The sequence below is a fragment of the Silene latifolia genome, chromosome 7 (assembly GCF_048544455.1).
Source record: "Silene latifolia isolate original U9 population chromosome 7, ASM4854445v1, whole genome shotgun sequence".
Classification (NCBI taxonomy): domain Eukaryota; kingdom Viridiplantae; phylum Streptophyta; class Magnoliopsida; order Caryophyllales; family Caryophyllaceae; genus Silene; species Silene latifolia.
In genome coordinates, this window is record NC_133532.1 from 5,832,474 (window position 1) to 5,844,860 (window position 12,387).

Below are 12,387 nucleotides of genomic sequence, written 5' to 3' on the forward strand. Positions count from 1 at the left end.
GAAAAAAAATTGGTCGATTCTAAATTTCGATGCATAGGTTAATGTTATGTAGTATTGAAGTTTGATAGAGCTTCGTGGTCTGGTTTCCGTCTTTTCTTTCTACGTCCTTGGGGCGTAAGTGCACTTTGTTCGCTCTCGTTGAGTCATGGGGTTCGATGGTTTCCTGAAGACGTGTATCACAGCCAAGGAGATGAATCTCCGAGACGCTTTTTGGGGTCTTGTTCACTACAAGAAAAAAGGGTTTGGGCAACAAAACATTTTGACGCACAAAGCCTCGATTTCGTCGCCCATACATTTGTGCTACGAAATTCAGGTCGTCGTGGCTTCGTCGCCCAAGGGTCGACGCCCTTTCTAATATGTGCTACGACTCTCTTTTTCGTTGCCCATTAAAAACTTTGTGCAACGAATTTATTTCGTCGCCTATTACGTATATTGTGCAACGAAATGTGTATTGTCGCCAATAATGCCACAATTGGCGGCAACTTATTTTGTCGCCCTTAATTAATTTTAGTGCAACAAAATGATTAATCGTTGTTGAAAAGGAGAATAATACGCATCACTCTCTTCGTTGCCCATGTGTTGGGTTATGGCGCCCATAATTATTTTCTTGCCTGTGTTAAAAATGCAATATACAATTCATGGCTCATCGTCGCCTATTTTTTCTTTCGAACTATAGGAATTCATTTTGTTAAAAGGAATAGTTTTCTTAAATAATAATATAGCATTATCAAGAATAAATACAATATGCTTCTTATACAAATATGAAGATTTAATGAGATCCATAAATTTACATTGATGCATGCAAGACTTAAGGAAAATTTGGGATCTTGATGCTTGGGTAGTAAACAATAAAAGAAGCTCAAAATCTACTATACACCCTCCAACATCACATTTGCCCAAAAAAATGTGCGAAAGATCCACGAAGCATTTTTTGTGACACCATTAGCATTAGAGCCTCCTCGATCCTGTGTAGTAAGACGGAAAATATTACATGAAGCATTTATAGCCATTAGCGAACATATTTATAGCCTTCATAGTGGTTTGGGGGAGGGGATCGGTAGTTAAACTAGCTTTCTTTACGTCTAATTTCAGATTACTCTAGCAATAAACAAACATATAGAACATTACCTTTTGTTTATCACTATCCCAATACTCGATCGAGAACCAACCAACCAAACTCATTCGTCCTTGTCCACAGTCAGCGACCTGCAATACTTAAAGGGCCATATAAAGAACCATGTTAAAACAAGTATGAAAAATGAGCTCAAAAATTCAATGAGAGGCTTGCCATCAGCTTTAAGCAAGTTGAGCTTTTCCTGCAATACTTGGAGCCATAAAAAAACGAGTATGAAAAGTTATGTTCCTATATTTGCATAAAAGACACCGTGTCATTCGCCTAATTCAGATTAGCATAAACCAAATTGCCTAGATTATGTTTCATTAGCCATTTTGGACAAAAAGTTTTCACATTGTGAAACTCTAGTTGTACAATAACTACTCATATATTGGAATAAGTGATAGTTTCATATGACCAGCAGTCTAGCAAGCAGTCTAAAGCTGAACAAAAAAATATGCACAAAGCTTGAAGGAAATAAGTGTTGGCCCATCAATTAAAAGAGTAAGTGAACAGGATAAGTAATCTCTAATTCCTTACTACTCTACATTAGATGGATTGTTATGAAAGCATCTTAGGTCAAACATATTGGTTCCAGGAACAACAGATAAGATAAAAGAAGAAAGCAAATGCTCCAATACCAAAAGCCCTCCTACAAAAGAGAATCATAATTTATTGAAACGCAAACCTGTAGAAGCAATCACATAGATAGTCCAAAGAATAACAAAGAGCTTGACGTCGTGTTAAAAAGAGTTCCTCATTTATAATTGTCATCTTGCAACAACAAAAACATGGGGTGATAAGAAAAATACCTTGAACCATTAGCAGGTATTTCAGTTTGTTTCAGCTTGTTGTTAGTGTTCGTCTTGCTTCTTCTCTGTTCACAAACATGTTAATTCAATTGAATTACAATCCAAAAACAAATACAAATTCATTTTTCAGACTTGCATACTAGAAAACAGAAAACAAATATACAACACAGTACCTTTTGCTTTTCAGTTAATCGTTAACTTCTTTTGGAAATGTAAATATCAAAGCAACCTCATCTAAAATAATGAGAAAGCAAGGTCGGAAAAATATGATCCTACAAAATAAGGTACCAAAAGACCACATAAATTAGTCGTCTAATCTGATGGCTTGAAAGAAGAGAAATTTTATAACAAGAGAACTTGCACTTGTGATTTTTCTCAAACATGAATGATAGAATGATAGATATATTTAGTTATGGGTATAGCAAGTACTCCATTAGCTTCACTTAATATTCATCTTTCTATCAGCACAACTTATGAACTCCAGTAGATTGTATAATAAAAATAAAAAATGATTGAATTTTGATGGCTCAAATGAGAAGATTTAGACCACTGCAACTTTTAGGATACCCATAAGAACTTATGAAAATGTTATTTTTGGGTTCGATTAAAAGTATTAAAAATTCCCATAAGAACTCAAAAAGAATCCAAATTTCATCAACTAGTGAACTTTAGATTGAAATAAAACTGTGAAACCAAATAGACTTGACTGAAATAGAAAAGCACAAATTTAACCCAAAAACCCCAATTTAGGTCCTATAATCAACAATAAAGGGCATTTAGTGTCAATTACATTCAACATTCTACAATTCCCACCGAACTCACATAGTACCCTCCATGCTAAAATTGAGTCTTTAACTCAAGTACAACCTAAAATTCATAGTCGAAAAACTCTATACTACATCAAATCAAACAAATTAAACTAGAAATAAGAAGAACAGACCTGCTAGTAGTCAAAGGCAAATTAAACTCTTGCTAGTGACGTTGACGGTGACCGATGACTGGTGAAGGGAGACTCCAGACACAGTGCAACAGAGGAAAGAAGTTAGGTTGAAAGTGGAGAGTGGAGAGTGGAGGCGAGTTAATGAGAGAGTTGAGGGTTTTGTTTTGTTTTTGAATATTTCACGAAATTTGGCTTGGTGGGAATATTGGGAAAGTTTTGCGCCTAATTTTTTTAGCAAGGGCAACGAATTAATTTATTTGTGGCCTATACATACATTAAGGACAACAAATTATTGGTGTCGTCGTCCAAATTAAAGATAATTGGCAACAAATACAACTTTTTGACGCCCAATAAGATATTTGGGCGATATGATTAGAAATCGTTGCACAAATTGTTATTTTTAGCTTCGAAATTGTGTTCGACGCCCAAGTTGATATTGTTGTGCGACAAGTTAAAAAGTTGTTGCCCTTTTTAATACGTTTTGTCGCCCAAAAATGTTTTTCTTGTAGTGGTTGTAGGTATTTCTCTGAAGTTGTATCGTTTAAGAGGAGTAAAGACGAGATTATGGGGGCCCGTTGGTCATCTGAGGAAGTATGTCACAACCGAGGAGATGAATCTCCGAGACTCTTCATTGGGTTTTGTTGCAGGTATTTCTCCGAAGCATCATCAATCAAGAAAAGTAAAGATGGATGTCTTCCTTTTGCCAGTGTTGCTCGTTCATTGATGATTGTTGTGGATGGTTTTGAAGTTGAAGTCCGTGGCCAGACTGTCGTCGTACGCCACCAACACGATATTGTCGGCCGATGCACTTACCTTATTGTTTTAAATTATGTTTTTAGTAGTACTTTCATGTTTTATGTTGTTTTTATAGGTATGGCTTAGTGAGTTGTGCCACCACAATGTAAAACATTCTCTTCACTGTTGTCAAAAAAAAAAAAAAAAAAAAAAAAGAAGTTTGATAGAGCGACAAATGCATAAAAATCAAATGTGAAGGAGTGCAAAAGTTTAGGGGTATCACGTGAATTTTCCGTAACATAAGACACAACATCAACGAAGTCAGTATAATAACACGAAGTCCCCTTAAAATAGTAAGTCTCCCTTAAAACTCGCATAATTTAACAAGATGAAAAGAAAATAAAAATCACAAAGCACAATGAATAAAATAACGAGATATAAACTTTACAAATATATGCATAAATAAAATAACTTTTCCAAAGTTTTTAATCTAAAATCTACCTAATGAATTAACCTCACACTTTCACTCCAAAAGATATAATTTGATAATTACTTTATATTACCACCTGTGTAGTGCACGAGTTCAAAAACTAGTAATACTCCCTCCGTCCCGGTCATTTGTTGTCCTTTGGTTTTGGCACAAAGACCAAGGAAATGGGAGGTGGCCAATCACTAAATGACAAGTGGAATAAATTGAGTGTGAATGATCAAATTACTCATCAAATTCATTTTTAAAATAGAAAGGACGACAAATGACTCAGACACCCAAAAATGAAAAAGGACAACAAATGACCGGGACGGAGGGAGTACATTAATACTGAGTGAGCTAAGGACAAAACCGATGAGAATTAGTGATCGATTAGGTGGGAAATATTGCGGGATGTCGGATAGCTTATGTTTATTCAGATTCAAGAATATATATAATTTACTCAATTATTATGCTCAAGCTAAGTAGTGCATTTGCCCTAAAAATGTAGAAGGAGACAAAATACAAATTATTTATGTACTAATTTTATGCGATCAAAATCATATCTTGCTAATGCTTCCATGCAATTACAATATTTATTCTACTCCACTATCTACATACCCTATACTCCGTATATTGCATGCATAAACTACATCGACGTACGTAATTTTGTAAAGCAAAAGATTTTGTATGTACCAGTAGCGCACCACCAAACATTGTCTAGCTATTTCAAATCTTCATTGCCACTTTGCTAACACATAAATATTATTAATGTATATTGATCGATTTTTCTAACGTGTGTTTAAGACTGAAGAGCGCATGTTAAACTAGCTTAAACAAAAGGTATAAGAAAATTATCATGCAAAATTGAAATATAAATTTTAATTTCAATTTCAATTTTGAGTGCGATATTTTTTTCTTGTCAAACTTCCATTTTTTTTTAGCTAACAAAGCATGTGTTCTTAGCATTGGAAGATCCATGTCCAAGTTTCCAGTTCCCGACCTCAAGCAGGCAAGGACACCGGAAATTTGAATTTTGTGTGTATAATGTCCAATTTATAGGCAAATTTTTTTATACGTTTTGTAAAATAAATTAGCTTGAATATTTTCACTAAGGGATATAAACATTTATCCAAGTGACAAATTTTACTTAAATAACCATGAAAATAACTTCCACCGATTATTATATTTTATAATAAGGTCATCATTGTTTTATATAGGCGATATTATATTATTGTATTATGAACCTGTGTTAAGGCGACTTAGACCCTGTTCTTTTCGACTGACACTGCGAGCTGAATTGAATTAAATTGAGTAGATCTGAATTGAACTAAATTGAATTAAGCTGAGCGGGGTGAATGGAGCTGGAGTGAGAGTTAATTTTGTGAATAGATGAGCGGAACAGAACTGACATGAGTTGAAATTAAGCCACAAACAACGGGGCCTTACTGTATATAACCAAAATTCTATTCCGAAAAACGACCAAGATTTACCTGCATGCACTTTGATGCATCAGTCATGACTCAAACATAACTAAACATTCATCAACAATGACACTTGTAGTAGCTTTATTATTTTATCCCACTACTTCTGCAAATACATCTCTGCTTTATTGGACTTGAATCTCTTTTTCTTTAACCAATATACATTCTTCTCTATTTTTAGTATCTCAATTTCACCATTTTTATGTGACACAAGAGAGAAATTAAAGAAAGTTGATGGACCATATAGTAAGTACTGTACTATCTTGGTCCTCGTTAAAGCAAAGCTAAATCCAAGATTCCTCTTCTCTTCCTTTTTAGACCATACTCAACCCATTATTATTGTTCTTGTAAAAATAAAATGATTTTATAAATATGATGTGCTAAAGGTGAAGAATGAGATTTCAGTATTATCGAGTCTCGTTATTACCATCTCATCATCTTGTGTGTATAGTTGATATTTAGAGTCTGCATTATCCTCTTACTATTCAGTAAAACATAAATTTACATATCAAAAAGTGAAAAGAAACTCGGTCATAGAATGATGACTATAAATTATAATTATTTGTATTTGTAATTTGCATGTTAGGGAGTATATATGATGTACACTTACACCACACGTTAATAAATTCTTAATAATATTTAAATAGTTTATACCGTGAAACATAAATTATCTATCTAAATTAATTAGGGGGTTGAACCCGATTATCTACCCTTTCAGGGTTCAAGCCTGGTAACGAAATCAAATATTTTAGTTAGCAATTTCACAAGATAAATAAGGAAAAATATCAATTTTTGTAAAATTTTCACGATTCATATCCATTCTTACTAGCTCTCCAACTCTGTTACTGTTTACGCTGATATACTACATCACTTGTCATCAAAAAGGATAACCGAACCATGATGGACTAATGGTAGTACTGAAATTAAACGAAGGCCTACTAACCCTTAGCCAATACCTACATTAAAATCTTCCACAAATACTTGTGTAAAGGCGATTTTAGAAGATTTATCGTAAAACGATTTTTTAATAACTATTTATATCCACTAATAAAGTTGCATTTAAATTTGTTTTTATTGTTTTTATGTAAAACCGTCCTATACACAACTAACTTGAAAACTTTCGTACGTTAATTTCTCTATGAGTTTTCAGTCAAGTATAATTTATAAACAACAACAACGTGGAGAACATTGCAATAATTAGGCTGTTAAAAAGAATTACCAAAAAGCAGAAATGAAATTAGGAAAATAGACCATAAGGTCCCATGAACAGAAAACTTAATAACGAAGTATATGTACTTTTTTACTTGACGAGAAACACTATACGATTTTCTATCTTACAACATCATCATGTGTGTTTCCAATCAAATATAAAGAACTACTATATGATCATTTATCAAGTACCATCACTTCCTACTTTTTACATTTTGACACAAAATAATCATGTAATCTTTCTCAATTATTGCAAAAATGAGAGTGCAAAGAACACAAAAAATATGTGAAGAAAACAATATATTCTTAATTTCTTATTAATAAATATAATACATTTACTTAGTAGTACCTTGTTGCAATTATCAGATCGGGTCGGGTCGTTTTCAGGTCTGTTATTAATCAAGTTATTTAGGGATTATTGTTAGTTTTCAACCATAAACAATCAACCAGGCTGGGTTATATAGGGTCGAGTCAATTTAAATTCTGAATCTCAGTTAAGGTGTCGGGTCGGCTTTGAGTCGTTATGGATCAGGTCATTCAAACTGGATCAATTTTGTCAATTTTATCCACACATGACACATCTAAATGTACACCAATTCGTATTTAGGATCGTCTTAAATTAATATGAGTCTCACATCTCATTAAAGTGAAGATATAAATAAAAAAAGGTTGTGAGAAGCCTTAAATTAAAGGTGGTCTTTTAAAATCAATGGGTAATTGTAAATCAAAATTGCTATATCACGCCCCCTGTTTTACTTGTTACGCCCCCTACTTTTTCATTTATTCCTATTTTACCCTTGGAGTATGTAACTAATTAAAGTAAAAAAATATTTCTCGTTTTTTAGTTTATGATTTTCGGAGACGGGTTTTACAAAATTATAATCGGAGACGTTTTTTAAATTATTGTTTTATAATTACTTGATTTTGGTAATATCTTTTACAACAATAACTAATAATTGTATTATAGTAAATGATTTTTGTTGAACTTTTCATTTTTTATTTAATTATCGCTTTGTCGTAAGTCGTAACTGAGTTTGGGGCAATTTTTAGAGTAATTAATTTAATATGTACCCGGTCTTAAAAAGACGTATTTTCCACCAACTATTGCATTTACTTAAAATTTCACTATTTAAAAAAAAAAAAAAAAGTGGCCTTGTCTTGTGAATTACAAGACGCGGCCATGGTGGTGTCATGTGAATTACAAGACGCGGCCATAGTGGTGTCATGTGAATTACAAGACGGTGCCATGGCCATGTCGTGTGGTTTACACGACAGAACCATGGGTGTGTAATGTGGTTTACATGACAGGTCCATGACCATGTCTTGTAAGACACATGACAGTGCCATGGCCGTGTCTTGTAATTCACACGACATGTCATTGGCATTGTCTTGTAATCCACATGACGGGTCCTTGGCTGTGTCTTGTAAGCTACATGACGAGGCCAATTTTCGTATTTTTTTAAATCGTGTTATATGTGTCGCTAAATTTTATTTTATTTTTTAAATCTTGTAATCAGTATTCTTGAAACGATATAATTTTTTCATTCATTCATTCATTCTAGACGATTTTTTGTAACGATTTAATATCGTCTTGAATGAATGAGTACGATTTAATTTTATTTAATTTTGTAAAAAACCGTCTCAAAAAATCATAAAATAAAAAACTAGAAATATTTTACATAACTAAATACATAGTTTAAGGGCAAAATAGGAATAAATGAAAACATAGGGGGTGTAACAAGTAAAACAGGGGGCGCGATATAACAAATCTCGTGTAAATTTGCATGTGTGTCCAAAAGAGAAAATCATGACTAGGGCACTATATTATTCTAATTTCGTTATGATTGCATTTGACCATCAACCCTCCTTAATCAAAGCTAAATTATCCAACATTCCTCCTATCAATTCTTGGAACAAATATCGATGAAAGACACTCAATTCTACTAAATCACTAGTACATAAAGTAGTAGTGAAATAGAAAAAGATAAATTTATATATTAATGCTTGGATTTGAGTGTGTTTTTGTCATTTTTCTACCATCTTCTTCTTCCATTTTTTACTCATTACCAACAAACAAAGTATGAAACAAGTAGTAGTCCATGACCCAAGAAAAAAACAGAAACTACCTCTTCTTATTATAACTAAATTATGACATTTTCTGCCTATTCTCTTATCCTTTAGCTACCTAGGTCTTCCTTACAACTTCCGTACACTATTTAGTTCTTATAGTTAGACTAAAATTGGAACAGTCGGTCTCTCTTAAGACGGTCAAATTCGTCCTAAGACTAAAACGGTTTAAATAGCACCCCACCTGACCTGTATAGATGAGACAAATTTTCTGCTAGGCCGTTCTAGGGATTTTATTTTTATCGTAGTTTCGTCTTAGAAGATAATTTGTGAAATTAGAATCATCTTAATTGAAGTACTATACTCTTTGTCCCTCTATTTTTGTGAAAATTAATCTTGAATAATGTGAAACAAACTGATTTTTTGGGGATTTGGGATTCACATATATAGGTTAGGGCATATGCCCCTATGAAATAAACGAATTAATTGAAGTCTTATACTCCATTTCATGTATATTGAGACTTTGAGAGTAGCCTTTCTATGTATGGACACCATATCGAATAATGAAATGTATTAATTCCATTGCTAGCTAGGCTGCTAGCTATCATGTCGATCGATCTCTGTCGTATGGGGCATAACATAAGGGTCTTATATAAGAATAACAAGATCGATCAACGACAATCATGGAAAATGTACTCAGATGACAATCAACCGTCTATATTTTTGCCTGGAAATTAAATAAAGGAAATCATAAATGGACGAATGACACAAATGTGTTTTATTTTTTTGAACTCTAGTTAACGTGACCAGACTATTAGCTAAGCTGACCGACATATATTCATTTTATACAAAAATATGCTTACTTATTGAACATAATTATAAAAACACAAAGAATAAATCGATTTAGTCGATAATTAGAATTCAAACTCTGAATTTTAATTTGAAATGGCTTAATTTAAAAACTCATCATACACACCCACAACTCCAATAGGCCACAATCAATTACATCTATCATCATAACTACATCTATCATCATATATAATTTTTTAGAAAAAAGAAAGAAAAAGAAATTAAGAGAGCTTAATTAAGAGTATATGAACCACTAACTTTCTAGTAGTATCCTTTGATCATGGCATTGATAGAGGTAGTAGAGACGTTGAAGTATGGACGCATCGCAACCCTAATTAACTAATAAGTTACCAACTCCGGCCTTATAGCTTGATCAACAATCCGATTTCTGCCTCATGTCGAAAATTGCCATTCAATTTCTAGCTAGCTAGTCACCATTTAAATTAAATTAGACCACCAAGCAATCACAAGAGATGGGTCGTAGACGAAGAATTAAGCCCTGAAAGATCGGTCCACATGCTTGTTACGGCTGCTCCATTCGTCATCATATTACCACCCCAGAACATATTATTATTACTATTACTATTACTATTATTAATATTTCGCGATAAAATATTATTATGATTATTATCGGTTGATGAAGAAATTCCCATCATTAATTGTTTGGCTAGATTAAGCCCTTGTTGTCCATTATTATTATCCTCCATTTTGACGGGTGTTATCATGCTTGTACTTGAACAACTCTTTGACATATTGTTAACATTGAGTAATTCTTGAGGTTGATGTTCTTCGACTTCATTTCCATCATCGATTACTTGACCATTATTATTATTATTATTACCATTATGGTGACGATGATGATGAATATTTTGAAATAAAGTCGAGTATAAACCCCCAGTACCTTCTGAAGATCCCGGAATCTCAAAACCTCCTAAGAAATTCGGAAATTGTACTTGTTGTTGTTGTTGTTGTTGTGGAAATCCGAGATTATAACCAACACCAGCACCAACTCCGCTACCAACCCCTCCAAGAGGGGTAGTATTGGAATTAGGAGAAAATGCCAATTGAGCAATATTACTCATCATGTTATTACTCATCCCACCTAATTGAGCAATATTTTGCAAAGATGCCATGAAGGACATACCATTCCCGGATCCCGAGAGTGAATTTACGTTTATACCCCTGGAGTCGGATACAAGGTGGTGGTCCCCGTTGACCATGGTTGACTGAGGAGTCAAGGAGAGACCTGACTTTGCTGACATGGCACCACCACCACCACCACCACCTGACGACGTTTTGTTATTACTATTGTTTGAAGATGTTCTCTTGTTTCTTCGACAACCACCACCGACAGGAACGTTCCTTAGGGCCCCACCACGTGTCCAATACCGGCGACACGTCTTGCAAAAGTGACGTGGCTGTGTAAGGCTGTAGTTGTTGTAGTAACAAAATTTTGTGTTGTTGGACTCACATCTTGGACACTTGAGTGGTACCTCTGGTGGAGGAATTTTCGCTAGCCGGGCCCGCTCAGACATCGAGTTGGCCCGAATTTGTTGGGCCCCGGGCCCAACACTGCCTCCGCCTCCGACACCACCACCACCAATGCCATTAAGCATGCCCATTTGTTGTGGTTGAGGTACTTGAGATGATGGTAGTGGAATAAGTTGGTGTTGATGATTTTGCTCATGTTGATTACTATTATTATGACAAACTTGTTGTTGTTGAACTTGTTGATTAGGGTGCTGAAAAAATACAAGAAAGAAATTATTGTAACATAAAATTAGCAACAAATAAGGAAGGAAAAAAACATCAAATGTTAGCTAGTAGTATAAAAAAAACTTTAGAAAAGTATATTCAGAATTATAGAATAATATAGGGAATAATAATTAAAATAAAAGGAAAAAAACAACATTTTTTTTTGCTTGAGATATAAGCTTAAATTTAGCAATAAGGAAGGAAAAATACATCAAATGTTAGCTAGTAGTATCAAAAAAAACTTTGTAATAGTATATTCATAATTATTTTAGAATAATATAGGGAATATAACAAAATTAATTACAATAAAAGAAAAATAAATCCTTTTTTTGCTTGAGATATAAGCTTAGGTTAATTTAAAATGAACAAAATTTAAAAAGTAAATAAAAACAATTACCTGTTGCCAATTAGGAGGATCTAAATAGAGTGGAACTGAGGAGAAAACCATAGTTTTTTCCTTTAATTTTAGGGTATTTTTTTTTTTTTGATAACTTTATTTAATTCTCTTTTTTAGGTTCTCTCTTTTATAAAAAGGGTATTTATTTATTTATTGAGGGAAGAAGAAGAAGTAGAAGGTTATGTATGTGGTGAATAGTTTAATTATTTGGAAATATGGTGGAGAATCAAAGTGAAGAAGATGAGAGGATTTTGAGAAAGAAAGATTGATAGAAATGTATGAAGAGAAAGCAAAGATGGAAAGTGAGAGGATTTGATGAGATGAGAAAAGAAAAGAGAAGAGAAGGAAAGGTGTAATTAAGATATACAAGGGTTTTGGAGGGTGTATGTTTGTGTTTTGCCCTTTTTATTGTCTTCTTTTATTTCCCTGCCTTTTTGTTTTTATATTATGTAATTATTGTTTTGTTTGAAATAATAAATTAAAAATTAGGGTTTTTAGACAACTGTAACATATATAATAGAGATTATACTATTATGAAATTTCAGTTATATAGATTCAT

At 33.3% G+C, this 12,387-nt stretch overlaps 1 protein-coding gene and 1 long non-coding RNA gene across 3 annotated transcripts; both read right to left on the reverse strand.

Annotated features, from left to right (window-relative positions):
* Positions 1-734: 734 nt before the first annotated feature.
* Positions 735-3,117, reverse strand: LOC141590843 (uncharacterized). Of its 2 annotated transcripts, XR_012520518.1 has the most exons (5): positions 2,867-3,117; positions 2,100-2,198; positions 1,927-1,991; positions 1,129-1,214; positions 735-965 (listed from the first exon to the last, which is right to left on the reverse strand). It is a non-coding gene; the product is annotated as an uncharacterized LOC141590843 (long non-coding RNA). The 2 variants fall into 2 exon arrangements; XR_012520519.1 differs by lacking the exon at positions 2,100-2,198 and having other exon boundaries at positions 2,867-3,116.
* A 6,624-nt stretch (positions 3,118-9,741) lies between these two features.
* LOC141591498 (uncharacterized) lies at positions 9,742-12,150 on the reverse strand. Its single transcript, XM_074411852.1, has 2 exons — positions 11,829-12,150; positions 9,742-11,418 (listed from the first exon to the last, which is right to left on the reverse strand). The coding sequence occupies exons 1-2, from the start codon at positions 11,877-11,879 to the stop codon at positions 10,141-10,143; spliced, it is 1,329 nt and encodes a 442-aa protein (XP_074267953.1). The 5' UTR covers positions 11,880-12,150; the 3' UTR covers positions 9,742-10,140.
* Positions 12,151-12,387: the final 237 nt, after the last annotated feature.

Excerpts from the sequence above, each read along its gene's own strand:
- LOC141591498 (XM_074411852.1), bottom strand. The coding sequence starts at position 11,879 with ATGGTTTTCTCCTCAGTTCCACTCTATTTAGATCCTCCTAATTGGCAA. Across the intron at positions 11,419-11,828 it reads ATCCTCCTAATTGGCAACAG|CACCCTAATCAACAAGTTCA; the intron begins GTAATTGTTTTT and ends GTATTTTTTCAG.